A 17,618-nucleotide genomic window follows, 5' to 3' on the forward strand; every position below is an offset into this window, starting at 1 on the left:
GAACTGAGATCATGCCAGCCCAGCCACACCTATAACTAGGACTCAAACTAGTCATACCTTTCTCCTCTGTCCCTAATTTTTTGTATTAAACCTAACACTCATGTCTGTACCCCCAAAATGTCTGGGAATAAAGTGCCATCTTTCTGTGGCATCATGTCACATAAAAATCTTTCTTAGCTGGGTGCTGGCAGCTCATGCCTGTCATCCTAACTATTCAGGAGGCCGAGATCTGAGGATCACAGTTTGAAGCCAACACAGGCAGGAAAGTCTGTGAGACTCTTATCTCCAATATACCAGCAAAAGGAGGAAAGGAGAGGTGTGGTTCAAATGGCAGAGCACCAGCCTTGAGTAGAAAAAGCTAAGGAAAAACACCCAGGCTCTAGTTGAAGCTCAGTATACAGAAGTAGGTACACACACACACACACACACACACACACTACTGCCATTTCCTTTCCTTGTATATGTTTCTCATTTTACCAGAATTCTTCTCTCGTTGAACAGCAGCTGACTCACTCTCCGGTAACAATGCACACATACCTAAGACTAACAAAACATTGGCATTTGGAATCCGTAGTGCCGAAATAAGGAAACTATATAATAGCCAAAAATCAGGTATAAATATCCCTTGTCACATTAATAGATTAAGTCATACGAATTGGTGCAAGAGAAATCCTAAGGGAATAATTTATCATCAAGCCCCGATTAAAACCTCTTTAAAAAGCAGAAATTGAGGAGAGTGCCTTTAATCTTAAAAATCTATAGCTAGTCCATCGTCCAGGTGAATATCTTTAAAATCAAGCACAAAACTGCACGGTGCCTGTCATCATGGTGCCCCACTTCCTTGCGTGTGAGGTCAGAGAAGAAAATCCCAGCGCCGGGCCGGCTGTGGCTCGGAACTGTCTCCCCTCTCCGTCTCTCCCTACTTTCCCTCGACTATACGAAAATAAATTCCTGCCAAAGCCTTCGCTTTGCGCGACTCTGCTGTTTGGGAGGCAACTTGAAATGCTTCGCACGAGTGGATCTCAAGGACCCGTGATTCTGCGTAGGAGCCGGGATGCTGCGGGGGGGGGACCTCATCTGCCCTCTGGTGACCCTGCCCTGCCCAGCGCATTGACTGAGACGGGGTCTCACCGTCTGCCCGAGCTGAACCGCGGGGATCGCAGGCGTGAGGCACCCATCCTTTGAGAAGAAGAAAGACAGCTTTGTAAATCTGCTGGGTCGAAACTCATGACACAAATTACATCTCGACACACTAGCAACCAAGAGCTATGTGCTAATTTCGATGGTAATAAATATAAGGAACTTAGGGAATCCACTTAAGGAGAAAAAAGAAAAGGACAAGATTATTAGAAAATATTAAAGGTCTAAATAAAAATGTCAATACCATGTTTACCAGCCTGCGGTACACAGTAACATGATTTTCTCAGGTAGATCTGCAGGTTCAATCAGGACCAGTAAAAAAACTTCAACAGATTTGAATGAAACGTAAATCATCATTTCTAAAATATATAGAGAGAGCACAAAAGGGCCATGAACAGACATGGCCCTGCTAGAGACAGCGAGGTAGAAAAAAACATGCACCGGCAGGGAGCCAGACTTCTTTTCAATGTGGTAATAAGTCAGTGCTTGACACTGTAGGGCAGAGTGGAGAATCCAGAGGTGGACTCTCCGCTGTGGAAACTTGATCCCAGCAGAAGTGCTCTGTAGTCCAGTGGAGAAAGGACAAAGGAAACACCCAACCACAGGGGAAAAAGTCCTACCTCATACCACTCAAGGAATAAACTCTGTGGGTTGAGTGCTTCCCTTGTATACATGAAGCCCTGGGTTCGATTTCCCCAGCACCACATATACAGAAAACGGCCAGAAATGGCGCTGTGGCTCAAGTGGCAGAGTGCTAGCCTTGAGCAAAAAGAAGCTCAGGGACAGTGCTCAGGTGCTGAGTTCAAGCCCCAGAACTGGCAAATAAATAAAGGAATAAAGGAATAAACTCTGGGGGGGGGGGGGTTGAACGTAAAACAGAAAACTCTGAAATGCATAAAACTGTAAAATGATGTCTCTTCCATGTTGGAACAGGATTCCTGAACCAAGACATATAGGGTCTGCAATTTCTTTCCTTACTTTGTTCTTGAGTCACGTGTCAGCACTGCTTTTTGCTGGTTAATTGGAGACAATCCTGCGAAATTTTCTGTCCGGGCTAGAATTACAGGGGTGAAACACAGATGTCTGGCTGGGGTCACTAATTTCCATGTATCCAAAAGATCACAAAAGAAGTGAGAAGACCAATCACACACTGAGGAGTTGTGAATGGCTACCTGTCAATGACAAAATGTAATATTGTTTCCCTCCCTCCCTCCTCCTTCCCTCCCTCCCTTCCTTCCTCTTGCTTCGACCGACTCAGGGCCTTACTCACTATGTAGCTCAGGAAGACCTCAAATTCCTACCTTCACAGGCTTCCCTGGGCTGGGATTACAGGCTGGTACCGCCATGCCCAGCTTGGTTTTTTCTTATCATTTTTGGTGCCAGTATTGTGGATTGAACTCAGGGCCCTGTCTTCTCTCTTGGCCTTTTTGCCCAAGGCTGGGACACTACCATGTGTGGCACACCTCCATTTCCAGCTTTTTGATGATTAACTGGAGATGACTTTTTCCGATTTGTATGCATGCCCACGCTGGCTTTGAACCTGGATCTTCAGCTCTCAGCCTCCAGAGTGGTTAGAATGACAGGCAACCGCCACCAGCCTCTGGGGATTTATTTTATCACTGTAATTATCGATCCATTTACATTTCTCATCGAGTAAACTGTCTGTTTAAATTCTTTGCTCTTTCTTATAACTCATTTCTTGTGATTTATAACTTTGCATATTTAGGAAAATTACCCTTTTTATGTCCTACGGGCCAGTGGTAGTCGTTCAATTTTTGCTAATCAATTCTCAATTGGGGCTATCAGGCTTGGGAAGCCTTTCCTCTCCTAAGATTATGTAAATCCTCTTCAAATAATGTAATGGTTCTATTTCATATTTACAAGTTGATTTGCTGAGAATTCATAGCGCCGAGGGAAGTAGGATCGGGGCTTATCGAAGTGGCTGCCCAATGATCTCATTAAAAACAGTCCACAAGTCACGGCTAACCGGAGGCTAACCGGAACTGCCGCTGCCACCGCGGATTACAGCTCTCTGTAATTTAAGTCAACTGCTGGGCTCCTCGCTGTGTCCCGTTGACCTCTTAATGATTGTAGTTTACAATGCTGAGTCTGCGAAGGCAGCGTCTCCCCTTCTGCTGGAGTTATCTGCTTTTCTCTACAGAACTCATTGTCAAGGTCAAAAACAAACCTGATGGGCATTTATTTTTTATTTTATTTTATTATTTTTTTTGTTTTTGTTTTTGGCCAGTCCTGGGCCTTGGACTCAGGGCCTGAGCACTGTCCCTGGCTTCTTCCCGCTCAAGGCTAGCACTCTGCCACTTGAGCCACAGCGCCGCTTCTGGCCGTTTTCTGTATATGTGGTGCTGGGGAATCGAACCTAGGGCCTCGTGTATCCGAGGCAGGCACTCTTGCCACTAGGCTATATCCCCAGCCCTGGGCATTTATTTTTTTGTTTTTTTGGTGCCAGTACAGGAGCTTCAACTCAGAACCTGGGTGCTATTCCTTAAGCTTTTTTTTTTTTTTTTTTTGCTCAAGGCTGGTGCTCTACTGCTTGAGCCACAGCTCCACCTCCAACTTCTTGCTGATCATTTGGAGATACGAGTCTCATCCTTTCCCGGCCCGGCTGGCTTTGAACCATAATCCTCAGATCTCAGCCGTGCGAGTAGCCCAGGATTCACAGGTGGGAGGCCTGGGGGGCCGGCGGTTTAACTAACGGCATTCAGATGCGCGTGTGAGCAGAACCTCGCGTGGCACGCTGCCTTTGGATCCAACCGGGGTGTGTGCTCCCTGGAGTCTTTGTGGCCCCCGAAAGGCAGCGAGACGGCGAGCCCCACCGGGTACGGTGCCCACCCACCCCACCCCGGGGCAGGATGGAGGTCCAGCCGCCTGAGCCACCTAACCGAGGCTCTGGCCAGCTCCCCACACTCTGCTATGAGAACGCAAGCCGGTGGCTACCATAGATCCGCCAGGAAGGTTAGTAATTGGCCCGACATGGTGGAGAATATGATAGCGTCCTTGTGCTTAGCTTAAGGACGTGGAATGATGTCATCCGCTGGGCAGAACAGGGCAGGGTTTAGGGCAGTGTGACCTTGTGCAGTTTCAGAAAGAAGCTATCCTTAGGGCACAAAATGGGGGCGGGGGTCCTTTGCTCCCGCTCCCTGGCTCTCGCAGTGGGTCTGAAGGTCAAGGGACACAAGGAGGGGGCACTCTTCACTGAACTGGGGAGCCGGTCTAACCTGTTCAGGAAGCCACAAACCAAGGCTTGCTGGCTGCTCTCTGTCCATTGTCCCTGGCCCATCTGCCCCCGACCCCGCCTCCTCCAGAACAGCACCCCCCCCCCAACCCCAGGCGGTGCCCCTGTCCATCCACCACACTGGACCCCAAGTCAGAAGAAGTAAAAGATCGTTTCGGTTTTGTGTTGTTTTTTTAATTTTCTACAGACACTTCTGAAAAGAGATCTAATAGAGAAAATATACAAAGCCTTTAAGAGTTTCATCTCCAGAGCGCGCCCCAGTCTGACTGGAGGCGTCGGGGCCGAGGACAGTTAGCCTATCAGACAGCAATAAAAACATGCAAAAAGGGAGAAGGTCAAGGAAATCACCCCCCCACTCCTGGCCTGGGGCAGGAGGGACGGTCAGAAAAAGGGGGCAGGATGCACAAGTACCCCACGGCCCTCCCTTCTCCCCTCCCCATCTTTCCCATCAGCACCGTCCACTGCCCAGAGCTAGCCGCTGGTCTGCCCCCCTCTTCTGTGTGCACCCCCTGCTGCTCCCGGCTCCCCTGTGTGTGTGTGGGGGGGGACCTGCCTGTGCTACTGGGTGCCTGGCCGGGGGCCTGGGCTCCTCCACTCTTTGGTTCCGCTCAGAGAACAGTTGTGCTTGATAGACTCACCCCCCTCCCAAGCTCCTGGCCCCTGCTCGTGGGCTGAAGGCACTGACAGCGCCAGGGCGGCCGCCCGGCTTTGTCCCTGGCCACAGTCCCCTGCCCCCCGGGACTCTGGACAGTGGGAGATGTGTGCTTGCAAGGCAAAGGCATCTCTGGGCCTTCCCACCTATGCAGAACCCCACGGCCACCCCCCGCCTCTCCCCCCTGCCCAGGGCCTCCCGTGCCTGGCTCTGCCCTCTACCTCTCCCCCCCCCCCACCCCACCTGGACCCTGGGGACCCGACTTTGGGATGATGGGTCACAGAAAACCATTTTAGCTGTTCCCCCTGCCCCCGCACCTGGGAGGCCGGGCCTCCGCGGGCCCTGGCGCGGGGAGGCATGCGGGGCTGGGAGGAAGGGCGGGGCGTGTGGGTCTATGCCGAGGTGCCCGAGGTACAAGCTAAGCGAAGGGAGAGGGGAGGACCAGAGGGCGGTCAGAGGGAGAGAGAAGGGGGCAGGGGCGGGCCCGGCAGGAGGGGGCCTCACACCACCCCACAGATGAGCGTCTCCACCACGAAGGTGTTCTCGAAGTGGCGGATGGCGTTGCAGTTCTTGGCCCCGCGCTTGTTGATCCCTGGGAGGAAAGAGAAAGCCCAGTGAGGCCTGTGTCCATCAACACCCAGCACACGGACAACGCTTGCGGATGACCCCGCGCGAGCCCCCCGGCGGGGTGAGGCACAGCTGCAGCCTGGGTGGGGTGCGGGGCCGGGGGCCGGGGCCGGGGCTGGGCACTCACGCCTGCGGGAGGCCCGGCGGCGCAGCCGGTAGGTGTCCTTCCCACTGCACAGGTGGAAGATGAAGGAGCCCAGGGCCTCCTTGTCGCTGACGTGCTCTGTCACCACCATCTCCTCCTGGATGATGTACGTCTGCGGGAGGTAGGTCCCCCTCTGCGGAGGGGGCGGGGTCAGGGCCCAGGAAGCCCCTCCCCCGGCTCCCACACAGGCCTTGCTGCCACGCACGAGACCCCCCCCAATGTGCACACTCACACGCGCGCACACACATGCACACACGCACACACGTGTGTCGGCAAAGGCCTTGTGCTGGCCCTGCTGATGTCTGCAGGCCAGTCTCCATTGTTCACTGTTGTGACTGTTCACGCGTGTGCAAGGCTGGCCCCCCATCTGAAGGGGAAGGGCTCTCGGGACAGCCCGGTCCTCTCTGGAACTGCCGCCCCAGGACATGAACTTGCAGGCCAAGGAGGCTGATGGGGTGGGGGTGGGGGTGGGGAGGAGGAGGAGGAAAGTGACAAGGGCACGAGGGAAGCCTGATCAACCTACCTGGGCCGTCCACCCTCCTCCCAGCGCCCAGTGCCCTCCGTGACTCGGGGCCTGGCCCCCACAGAGGAGGGAGGAGGGGACACGAGAGGAGAGGATGTGGCAGGACCCTGCTCACCTTCACATTCATGAGCAGCTCCCAGAAGTTCCGGGGGGGCAGCACGATGGAGGTGTTGAGCTCGATGACGTAGCACTTGTCCAGGGAGATGTCGTGGTAGGCGGTGAGGCCCTGGGCGGGGGAGGGGACTCGTCAGTCTGTGTGTGTGTGTGGGTGGGGGGAAGGCCTCAGTTCCCCCACCCCCACCCCCAGGGCCAGGCGAGCCCTTGGCTTCCAGGGCGAAGGCTTGGCGAGGAGTTCCGAGCGCAGCGCTCTCTCCGGGCTCCTAGGCCTCCTCTGCCGGACCCCAGGGAGGGCCGAGGGGGTTGGCACAGAAACCCTGCAAGGCTTTGGCCGGTGGCTCACGCCTGTCATCCTAGCTACTCAGGAGGCTGAGATCTGAGGACGGAGGTTTGAAGCCAGCCCAGGCAGCCAAGTCCGGGAGGCTCTTCTCTCCAAATCATCACCCAAAGAGTGGGCAGTAGTGCCGTGGTTCAAGTGCCAACCTTGAGCAAGAAAAGCAGATGGAGCCGGGGTGGTGGGGGGGTGGTGGTGGTGGACGGGAACGACGGAGCCTGCCTGGACCTCACTGGCTGACTTCACAAACAGCCACAGAAGATGCTCACTTAACAAGGAAGGGCATGAGGAAACTTTCTAGAATGCTGGCATCCGCCCCTGGTGGTGTGCAAATGGGAGCAGACACGACAGCCAGTGTCTGCAGGTGTCGGGTGGCCGGGACAGGGCACCAGGCAACTTCGCTAAGCAAGAAGGGGCAGCCCGGCCCCGGTGCTGTACGGTCTGCAAGTCTGGATCCCGGGGTGCTCCTCCATTGTGCACCCCAGGTCCTGGCCGGCCACCGGCTCCCCTCGAGAGCCAGCCTCACCCGCTGGAAGTCGTGGATGATGTCTGCCGGGTCGCCCCCACCAAACTGGGGCACAGGGACATTGATGCGCTCGTAGTTCTCCTCCAGGTAGATCTTCACGTCCTCCTCCAGCTCCCTGCGCGTCCGGATCTGGGCGGACAGCGAGTCCTCGTACAGCACGCCGCAGTGGAAGAAGTTGTCTCGGGCCAGCTGCGGGGGCGGGGACAGAGGTCGGGGGTCACGACGCGCGGACACTGGAGGGAAGGCGTCCGGGCTGCCAGCTCCAAGCTGCAAGGCCTCAGTGCCTCGGTCTCCCTGACTGTGAAGTATGGTGGTCGCTCTGGCCCGTGAAGCCGCAGGAGGCGTCCACCCTCCCAGTCGCTTGGGTTGGCCAGGCTGGGTGGGGCTGGGTTGTGGGGGGGACCTGCGGGATATTCCAGCGCCACCTCCACGCCTCTGAGATCTCTCCTGGCCCAGGGGCCCTGAGATCCTTCGCCATCCTTCGCCACGCGCCCAGGGGGTGCGCCGTGACTTCTCTGTCTTGGTGTAAGCTCCCCCTGTGGCCGCGCGCGGTGTGGGGGGGCCCCCGGGGGCTGTGTGGAGAGCCAGGGGAGGCGAGGGGACAGGGCTGGTCCGCTGCTCTGAGATGCCATGCTGCCGTGCAATTGCAGCGAGGAACCCCAGGACTGTGTGAAGGAGGACGAGGGCACACGGGAACTGAGGAGTCAGGATGGGGGTGGGGGGGGTACCACGGGAAAGGCTGCGAGAGGAGAGGGAACACCCCAAAGGTGGAAGTCGTGGGGCCGCTGAGCTTTCTGGGGGAGTTTCCGCAGGACACAAACCCTCCAGTGATTTCCACTGTGGCAAAGCCGAGTGACAAGAAAATCACAGGCCTAGGGGCCAGAGGTCACCTGAACCCTCCCCCGCCCCCCCCCCCCCACTTGTACTTGTGTCTGCTTTGGAGCAACTTTGGACTTCGCCGCTTCCGGCTCCCACGTGTGGTGACGCTGACATCCCTTCCTGCCCAGATTGGGCGACACAGCCTCAGGGGTGTGGCTGAGGGGTCGGGTGGGGCTCTCTGTGGAACACCTCCCTCCCAGGCCCCCCGAAAAGCCTTCTCCCTCACCCATCCCCCATCTAGAACCCGAATCTCCATGCCCGGAGTCAAACGAGGCTGTCCTTACTACAGCATGGGGGCTGAGCTCCGGAGGGGACCTCAGACTTCCCCTCTGCTGGACTCTAGGACCCGGGGCCACACTGTCAGGGGGCCCCCGCTGCAGTGTCTGGCTCCCCAGGACAAGGGGCTCTGGTTGGGGTTGGCAAAGGCACAATCCAGGAAGTGCCAGGCGGGGGGGGGGGACGGACCTGGGCACTGTCTCTCCCCTGGGCACACATCCGGGCTTCCGGTCACCTCAGCTCCGGGCTCCCCCCACCCCCCCGAGGCCCCCCCGTCCCCCCACCGCCCTCCCCCCCAGCCTGGGGCTGCCCTGGCTCTAGCGCCACCGGCTCCTCACCTGGGCAAGGAAGAAGTATCTGTAGATGTAGACGGAGGCGAAGACGAGGCCCATGAGCAGCACGACCATGCCCATGGACAGGTAGCACACGCCGCCCACCGAGCCCCCCTTCTTGGGACGGGGGTGAGAAGGCCGCTCCTCCTGCCAATACCAGGGCCGGGTCAGAGGTCAGTCAGGCTAGGTCTAGACCGTCCCCCTGGCCAGCCCCCCGAGACCTGGGGGACAGGAGAGGATGGCACACGTCTGCAAGGGTGGGGTCCGCACTGGGGTTGCTGGGTCTCCTCCCAGCTAGAGAAACTGAGACCTACCTGGCATCACCTGAGCACCGAGCCCCCTTCATTGTACTGGGGGAAGGGGGGGAGGCGCGACCACCACCCAGTCTTTCAACCATAAATTGGGGGTGCACTGGCTGTCAGAAGTACAGTCTACCAGGGGAAGTTTGGAAGCATCTAGAAGCCGGGGGGGGGGGGGGGGGCAGGGGCTCCAGCCAAGTGGGAACTGTTGGGAAGGCCAGGCCAGGAGTCTCTAGGGAAAAGTCCTGCTCAGGGAGCCGCCCTTGGGCTCAGGAGGGTGGCTGCGGTGTTACCCCAACTCCAGGCCACAGGGGTCTGGGCAGGAACATGAGGTGTGTGAATAGAAAACTCAGTGATAACTGCTTTGTTGTCTGGAGCACGGGACTGAGAGCCAGCTGGACCAGCCTTGGTCAAGTCTTTCTGTCCTCTGTGCCTCCCACACTAACCGTGGGGTGGGGGGGGTCCTCATATCCCCAAGGCCCACGCCAGCCCCTCCCCCACGCCGCGCATGGCCCAGGGTGAGGCACCCTGAGGGGAACCCAAGGGGGGTCCGGCCCACAAGCCTGCAGTCCCCCCCCCCCCAACTTTGGCTCTGCCAACAGCTGCTGCTCAGGGCTCTCCTGGCCTCAGTTTCCCCACCTGCAAAATGAGCAAGGCAGACCCCGCCTGTTTTCTCCTGCCCCTTCTTCTGGAGAAGGCTGTGGCGGGGACGTGGCTCCTTCCTGAGGTTACTCAGGATGCGACCTTATCTCTCAGGGCAGCACGGAGGTCCTGGGCCTGGACAGCAAGCAGGGTGTACCTTGCTGCTCGGTACCCCCACTGCTCCCGCCACTAGGAAAGAGCCAGCAGGTGTCTGAGAGCCCCCTTGAGGTGCGTCCCTCAGTGGGGCAGCCAGCTGCCAGTCACACACCAGCCCCTCCCACCCTGCGCGTGGCTGAGCTGAGCCCCGCCCTCCGGGGCGGGGTTGGCTGAGTTTCCAGTGGGCAGGCGTGGGTGGGCCTCTCCACCCACCCAGGGGTGCTGCACACGAGGTAGCCTTCAGCTGTCGTTTTTTGTCGTTCTTTGGTGTCCGTAGGAGGACTTGAACTCAGGACCTGGTGCTGCCCCTTAGCTTTTTCACTCAAGGCTGGCGCTCTACCCCCTGAGCCACAGCTCCACTTCCTTCCCACGCGTGGAATGGCCAGCAGCGGTCCTAGGAAAGGACGCTGCACGCGGGACACGGGCCGGGCTGCCGGCGGCATCTGTGACTCCTGCCTCGGGCACAATGTCCTGAAGAGCCAGATTGTCTCAGAGGGCTGGTGGGCTTGGGGCTAGTGGGGACCAGCGTCAGGAAGGGTTGTGAGCCCCCACCCCCACGAAGCGGCACAGCCTCCCCGACTCACGTCCCCCTGTGTAAAAGGTGACACGGGCCTTGCTGGGAGGAAAAGAGACAAAGAGCCCCAAAGCCCTCGGTAGGTAGAGGATAAAGACCCAGGTAAAAATAGCAGATCTGCCGGGCGAGACCTTCTTTTTTGGTACCGGGCTGCAGACAGCTGTCGAGGCTGCACCTTGGCTACGCTTTCTGCTTCAGAGTTCTGAAGAATCAAAGAAGCTAGTGGAGGAGAGTTGCCCTAAAAAGACACACTATCCTCACTGGATTACAAGCAAGAGCCCCAGGGCCTGCTCTGTGAATCAGTCACCTGCGCTGATAAGGCCTTCCGCTGCTCTGGCCGGGACAATGTCCAGGTAGGAGGCCAAGGGCTTGACCCCACGGGGTGGGGGGGGGGGGGAGGGAGATCAGGGAGGGAGCACAGGGCAGGGAGCAGGCCGAGGGAGGGTGACCAGATGTGGCCCAGGAGAGACCTGCAGCCAGGACCAGTCCCTGGGGATTCTTCACCTTACCCACCTTGGGTGGTGACCAAATCCATCTTGTAGCCAGACAAATAAAGCAGACCAAAGCCCAGCATTCGTGGCTCACTGCTGTCATCTAGCTACTCAGGAGACTGAGATCTGAGGATCAAGGTTCAAAGCCAGCCTGAGCAGGAAAGTGTGTGAGACTCTTACCTTCAATTCACTAGAAAAATAAATAAATAAATAAAAAGCAAAGCTGGAAATGAAGCTCTGACTCAAGTGGTTAAGAGTGTCAGCCTTGAGCCAAAAAAAAAAAAAAAAAAAAGTCAAGTGGGAGCCCTCAGGCCCAGAGTTCAAGCCCTGGGACCAACACACACAAAAAGATCAAGGTATTCCTATTCCCAATACATTTTGGGGGCACACTTTCCGGAGCCCACCACAGGGAGAGGGGTAGGGGAGACTGTCTCTGCAGGAGAAGACACCCCCCCCCCGCAGCTTTTGAGGCAGCCTTCCACCCCCACCCCCCAACAGCCTAGAGCCCCTACTTCTTTCTGTAGCTCATAATACTTGGTAAACATCCATTATCTAGTCTTAGACTTTGTATGTGGTTCCCAGGTCTGGGTATAGGGTGAGTTTTGTTTGTTTTCCTATCTACTCTGTCAGTTCATTTCATAAGACTAAAATAATCAGATCCTTGGGAGGTTAGAAAGAAAACAGAACCTTCCTCCCCTACCCCAGCCCCATCCCCTGCTGAAACCTTGGCTTCCTTGTTTGCCTCTACGGACACCTCCTATACACACACGGGTCTCAGCTACTCTGCCACCTCCTGAGGACAGGAGGGCGGATACGAGCAGGCCAGACTGGAATTCTACCGTGTTCCTGCTGATGGACACAAGTGCCAGAGCTGCCTTTGCTAGCAGGAAACCACGAAGGCCAAGGTCAAACCCCCCGAAGCCTGGAACCAGGCCCTGCTCCCCCCCCCCCCATGCCCTTGCCCAGGCCGGTGACCTCGGGTCTGAGGAAGATACGGGGTCAGGGAAGGTGCTGGGGTGACCCGTCTTCCTGCTTCACCTGTCAGGCTGGAGAGCTAGACCCTGGCATGGGGGGGTTGGGGGGCTTCTGTTTAGCAGGGGGAAAACACTGCATATGGTTTCCAAGACGTTGCTCTGCCAGCAACGTGTAAACAGCCACTTGTGAGTGGGCACCGCCGGCTCACACCCGTCACCTTAGCGACTCAGGAGGCTGAGACCTCAGGATCACGCCGTCAAGCCAGCCTGGGTAGCAAAGTCCATGGGGGACTCTTACTTCCACTTAACTGACAAAGAGCCGGAAGCGGAGCTGTGGCTCCAGCGGTCGAGTGCCAGGCTTGAGTGAGAAAGCTAAAAGACAACACGGCAGACCCCGAGTACTGACAGACAGACACAGACAGACAGACAGTGATTAACCCACAAGCAGAGGAACTTACAATTGCCTTCTGCTGGGGGAGGGAGGGGCGGAAGGAAGGACAGCCAGACCCACAGACCTTGGCAGGCTGGGGGTTGGAGATGACCACCTCTCACATCTCCCAGTATTCCCCACCCCCGCCCCCCAGGCCGCAGACGCACAGAGGCAAGTATGGGAAAGGCTTTGTGGGGGGGGAGGGAGGAGGGGGGGTGGCCTAATTGGGAGCAGGGGGTGGGCCGATGCCCACAGCTCAGTGGCCCAGGACTCCCTTGGGTACGCGCACGGGCTCTCAGGGCTCAGGGATTCCCGGCCAGTGGACCCCACTCCCGTTCCCCTCCAGCCTCGGTTGCACATCAGGCTCTGCTTGGCTGGGCCGTCAGGGCATCTTCCGAGAACAAAGGCTCAGGGAGGCCACGGAGCAGAGCAAACTCCCTGGGGGGGGGGGGGGGAAGCCAGGGAGCCCGGAGAGGGAAGTGGGGGTAACCAGGCTGTGTAATGGAGATTTTGATCAGATCCTTTTTTTTTTTTTTTCTCCTCACAAGAAGAAACTCATTCTCATTGGAGGTTGACTGACGGCCTGGAATCACGCAAGGGTGGGAAAGAGAACCGCTGAGAGAGGCAAGTGGGAAGGGAAGCAAAGCAGAAAAGCCAGCGCATCCGCCCATCCGCCAACGCTCCCTGGGCAGGAACATCCAGAAATCGACAAGTCCCAGGGAGGGGCTGCCCTTTCTCCAACCATCTTCTGGACTGGCCCAACCAGAGGACCCTCCTCCCACATCTTCTCCTGCCAAGGGCCTGCGGCCAGCCAGCCACCAGCACAGGGAAAGGACAATCTGGTCCTCGGGTCTAGGCAGCCTGGGGGAGGGGCGACACAGGGCCTCCAATCAAAGGCCAAGGTCAAGGGGAAAAGGACAGCGCTGAGAAAATGGCTGAATCGGGCCTACTTTGACATTCCTCTCCCCTTGAAGTACCCCAGCCTGGGAGCCTCTCTACGCGTGCCCATTCGAGAGTGCACGTATGCAAGTGTGCACACACAGCAGCTGCGGCAGACTGTGGGAAGAGCTGCGCGGGGGAAGGTGGTCTCTGTCTCTTAGGGCAGCTGGGGGACCAGCGGGCCCTCGCTCAGCGTCAGGGCTGGGGACAAAATCCTCCTTTGTTTCCACGGTTCTTTTTGCTCAGAAAAGCAAGGCGGTCCTTCCTGGGACAGGACAGTGCCATAGCCATCCCCGATTACTGTCCCCACCCTCTCTGTCCAGCCCAGGCTGGATAGGTCAATGATAGGCCCAAAGCCCCCTGGCTCTCCAATCTGCTCATTGTGTGTTCCTTGACTGCCTGTTGAATCCTTCCTCACGAGTCCAATTCAGACACCAAGGAGGGTTCTGGGATCACCTCCAGCCCTAAAGAGCTAATAAGCTGCTGTGTGCATGGGACAAACTCCTGGTGCCCTGCCCTGATAAAGCAGCTTCCAGTCTTTTCACCTTCCTTTTAGCTTCTTGGCCCATCTCACAGAGCTTTGACAATGGATGATAGTCCCTGAGCTACAGCTTTGAAATGAGCCCCTTGCCTGCTCTCTCTGGGGGGCCAGGCAGTGGACAAGGGGGAATGCACCTGTTGGCTAGGTGGAGCAAGAAGAGGCCTGCAGGAGTAAAAGCTCCTGATCCAACCATGATGGGCATAGCCAGCACACAACCCCCCAACGGCTCGCTGCACCAGCTCACGGCCTGGAAGATCACCAATAGGCAGCTCTGTCCTCAAAGTGCCAGGATTGTAATTCTTCCTCCTGACTGCCAGTGTCTCAAGCCTCCTCATGCCAAGAGAGCGGGGGAAGGGGGGGGGGGAGAGGGGGCATTCAGCAGGATCCAGGCCATGACTAAAAGCCAGCAGGACAGGACAAGACTGGTATCTCCATTTCATGCTGGTAACAGAGGGAAAGAGGGGGGCCATTCAATCTCAGAGCCTGGTCAAAACCAGAAGCTTGATGTCCGTTACTGCCCAAGCCCTGCTGGTAGGGGTGGCCAAACTAAGCCACCCCAAAATGTGCTGCTTGAGCTTATTTGGAAATGGCTATTCAGAGGGGCTGCAGACTGGGGGAGAGCTCTGAAAAGCTGCTCTTTTGTCACAGAGATTTGAGCCCATAGAGAAAATTAAATGAACAGCTGATGCGTGATGCAAACGGGCTGGCTATCTCTGGGGCCCGCTTCTTATCTGTCTAGGTAAGATCTTTTCACAGCAAAAAGAGATCCTGGGTCTAAGGCCTGGCCCACACCAATGACCACAGGTGGCCCTCGGAAAGCGGTCACCGGGAAGCTCAAGGCCAAGTCTGTTCTCTCTCCCATCCCCGTCTTCAAGCGTCTGTTCCTTGGTACTATATAGTTTGTGCAGGGCTTCCATGCTTACACGCCAGCTTGTTTCTTAGAAAAATTACCGAGTCTTCCTAGGTTCACAAGAGACTCTGAAACTTCCCACACTGCCATGCACCATCAGCAGCAGGCTGCCATCCCAAAATGTGCCACTCCTGCAAAATTCAGGGGACCTTTTGATGGAGTTAGAATTACATCCTCCCACCTCTGGGCGAGATCCACGTCTCCCCCTCCCCACCCCCCAAACCTTGTGGCTCCCCGCAGCCAGCCGGGTCCTGGTTTTTAGCTGGGCTGCCTACCCCTGCCTACCCCTGGGGGAAGCAGCTGGGAGTAAGACAAGCAGCTTCCCGCCCCCACCCGGCTCTCCCCCACCCTCCCAGAGAAGGGAGGAGGCTCAATCATAGGGCTAAAGAGAGTCTCTGGCACACTTTTTAAGCCGCACACCAAAATCGAACATGAGATGTCTCTGGTCCACCTACACTTCAGATGCAGGTGGAGCTCTTCTCGTGGTGGCACTGAATCCTGGTCACCGTGGGCCGCTGGATGGTGCACCGACCACGGCACCAGGGCGAGGGGCTGCCTAGGTTCCTGGCATCCCTGGCTCTGGGTCTCTAATCAGGCTGACACCCACCAGAAGTCCCTCTCCAGAGACCCCTCTCCTAGGGCCCCATCCTCCTCCACGGGCCCCTCATACCCAGGGTCAGTCAGGCTCAATCAAAGCCACAAACTTGACTTGGGGAGGAGGGTGTGGACTGGCCCTTATGATGGGAGGGGTGGGGGCTCGGTGCGCCCCCAGATCGCTGGGAGGGGGGCGGAATGCAAGCGGCCTGCCCTCCCCCCTCATGAGGCTGGCCACGACACCGGGGTGCCCAGGGCACTGGTGGTAGTGGGTGTGTGTGGGTAGGGGGGCAGAGCCTCGGGAGGGCCCGGAGCGGAGGGCGCAGGGGTGGGGAGGAGAAGGTGGCTGGGGTGGGGGGCGTCGGGCCCCGCACCACAGACCCCCGGCCCACCGGCTCTGGTTGATTTCCCTTTAATCACTAAGTCCACAGCGCGGACTGGCGGGGGCGCGGGGGGGGGGAGCTCCGTCCTCCCTGCCCCCCTCAGAGCGTCATTTCCTCGGCACGAGACCCCCCCCCGCCGCCCCCTCACCTCCCTCCCCCGGCTGGGACCAGGTGCCCCCCGCCCAGCACCCCGCATTTTCCAGCTCCCCCTCCTCCCGCACTCTGGGGTGAGAGCTTGAGCGCGTTCCCAGGTGGAGACCCGGCCTCGTGCCCCGGCCCGGCTCTGGGCTCCCGGGTCTCCGTGCGCCCCGCGCCGCGGCTCCTCGCCCGCCCCCCGCTCCCACCCCCCCCACCCCCCCACCCCCCCGCTTACCCTGGCGGGCGTCAGCAGGATCTCGGCGGCCGAAGCCGGCGCCGGGGCCGCCGCCGCGGCCGACGCCTTGTCGGCCTTGATGCCAGCCACGGCCGGCTGGAAGCTGATCTTCACCATGGCTGCCGCGCGAGCCGCGCTCTGCCCCGCAGCCCCGGCCCTCGCCGCGCTCCGCGCTCCGCGCCGCGCCGCCCCGCCGAGAGCTGCACGCACCGGAAGTCTGGACCGCTCTCGGCTCCGCCCCGACGCCGACAGGCCCCGCCCCCATGACAGGCCACGCCCCCGCACAGCTCCGCCCGCGCGAGGCCCCGCCCCCTGCCAGCCCCGCCCTCAAAAACGCCACGCCCCCTTGCTTCCCGACCGCTTTGGGCCCGTGGGGGGCCTTGGGGTGCGCAGCCAAGCCCGCGGGAGAAGCAGGGGCAGCCCGTGTCCTTTGGCTCCCGGCTAGCATCCACCTGCTGTAGGGACCGGCTCTGCCCCGCCCGGGCAGTACACAGCACCCAGCAACCCACAGTCCGCCTTGCTTCTGCTGTTGGGCTGGTGGTGGGAGGAAGCAGCGTCTGCTGCATGACTGAGGACCGTCCACTCCTCCTCTCCTCCTGCCTCTCAGGTCCTGGGCAGCTGCCTGGGTCCTAGATCTGCACATACTGGCCCGGAGCTTGAATGTGGCCAGCAGCTTGGAGGATGGAAGAGGAAGAAAAATCTCATTGACGCTAAAGCCACCACTGTCCTGGGGGAACTGAAGGGAAGGGGGAGGTGGGAGGGGATGGTTTGAGAACGATGGAGAGTTTGGAGAGGAAGGAGGCATGACTACCATTAATCAGGAACTGGAGACTCAAAGGGACCTGGGGTCTGGCATACCCAAGCTCCCGGGCCTTGTTTGGCTCATCAGCACCCCTCAGCGCTCATTCCTCCACCTACTGTTTTCCCAAGACCCCAGGTTACTGAGCATTGTTTTAAGTTCTGCAACAGAAGAACAGAAATGCCCAAGATACAACCAGCAGCCGAGATCTGGTCCTGTGAAGCCTTCTGTCCGCTCAATTCATTCAGGTCTTCAGTCACGTGGTCTTCACCACAGCTCCTGTGACCTTAGCTAACCTTAACCTCAGGTGATAGGAACTAACTTGACTCAATGTAGGGTCCCTGAGCTAGCAGAGGGGCAGACCCCTAATCAGCCAGTCAGGAACATGTGGCTGCGTCCTCCCGTGGCCTGAGGACCTGTAGGTATGCACCCCACTTCCCTTTGCCTATGAGCTCTCGGCTTTCTTGGCCTCCCCTTTCTGCCTCTCCTTACTTTTGACATTCTAATAAACCACTGCTTAGCTGTAGAATTCCTGGTAAAACAGTTTTCCAGGTAAAGAATGAGTTCATATCCATGAACATGGTATACATCTCCATTCCTTTAATTCCTCTGTGTGGAGATCTTACACATCTTGTCTGAAGTGCATGCCTGAATATATCATCTTTTTTTTTTTAACATTCTCATTCTTATTTATTTCTCACTTTTCACC

At 57.9% G+C, this 17,618-nt stretch overlaps 1 protein-coding gene across 1 annotated transcript; it reads right to left on the reverse strand.

Annotated features, from left to right (window-relative positions):
* Window positions 1-5,297: 5,297 nt before the first annotated feature.
* Itm2c (integral membrane protein 2C) lies at window positions 5,298-16,284 on the reverse strand. Its single transcript, XM_048344146.1, has 6 exons — window positions 16,111-16,284; window positions 8,811-8,951; window positions 7,318-7,506; window positions 6,456-6,566; window positions 5,800-5,950; window positions 5,298-5,637 (listed from the first exon to the last, which is right to left on the reverse strand). The coding sequence occupies exons 1-6, from the start codon at window positions 16,225-16,227 to the stop codon at window positions 5,546-5,548; spliced, it is 801 nt and encodes a 266-aa protein (XP_048200103.1). The 5' UTR covers window positions 16,228-16,284; the 3' UTR covers window positions 5,298-5,545.
* Window positions 16,285-17,618: the final 1,334 nt, after the last annotated feature.

The sequence above is a fragment of the Perognathus longimembris genome, chromosome 4 (genome assembly GCF_023159225.1).
Source record: "Perognathus longimembris pacificus isolate PPM17 chromosome 4, ASM2315922v1, whole genome shotgun sequence".
In the NCBI taxonomy this organism is placed as follows: domain Eukaryota; kingdom Metazoa; phylum Chordata; class Mammalia; order Rodentia; family Heteromyidae; genus Perognathus; species Perognathus longimembris.

What these genes read in the sequence shown, in the direction of transcription:
- Itm2c (XM_048344146.1), bottom strand. Translation starts at nt 16,227, where the DNA reads ATGGTGAAGATCAGCTTCCAGCCGGCCGTGGCTGGCATCAAGGCCGAC. An exon ending in GATACTTCTTCCTTGCCCAG is followed by an intron (nt 7,507 to 8,810) that starts GTGAGGAGCCGG and finishes CCGCCCCCGCAG; the next exon opens with CTGGCCCGAGACAACTTCTT. An exon ending in TCATCCACGACTTCCAGCGG is followed by an intron (nt 6,567 to 7,317) that starts GTGAGGCTGGCT and finishes TCCCCCGCCCAG; the next exon opens with GGCCTCACCGCCTACCACGA.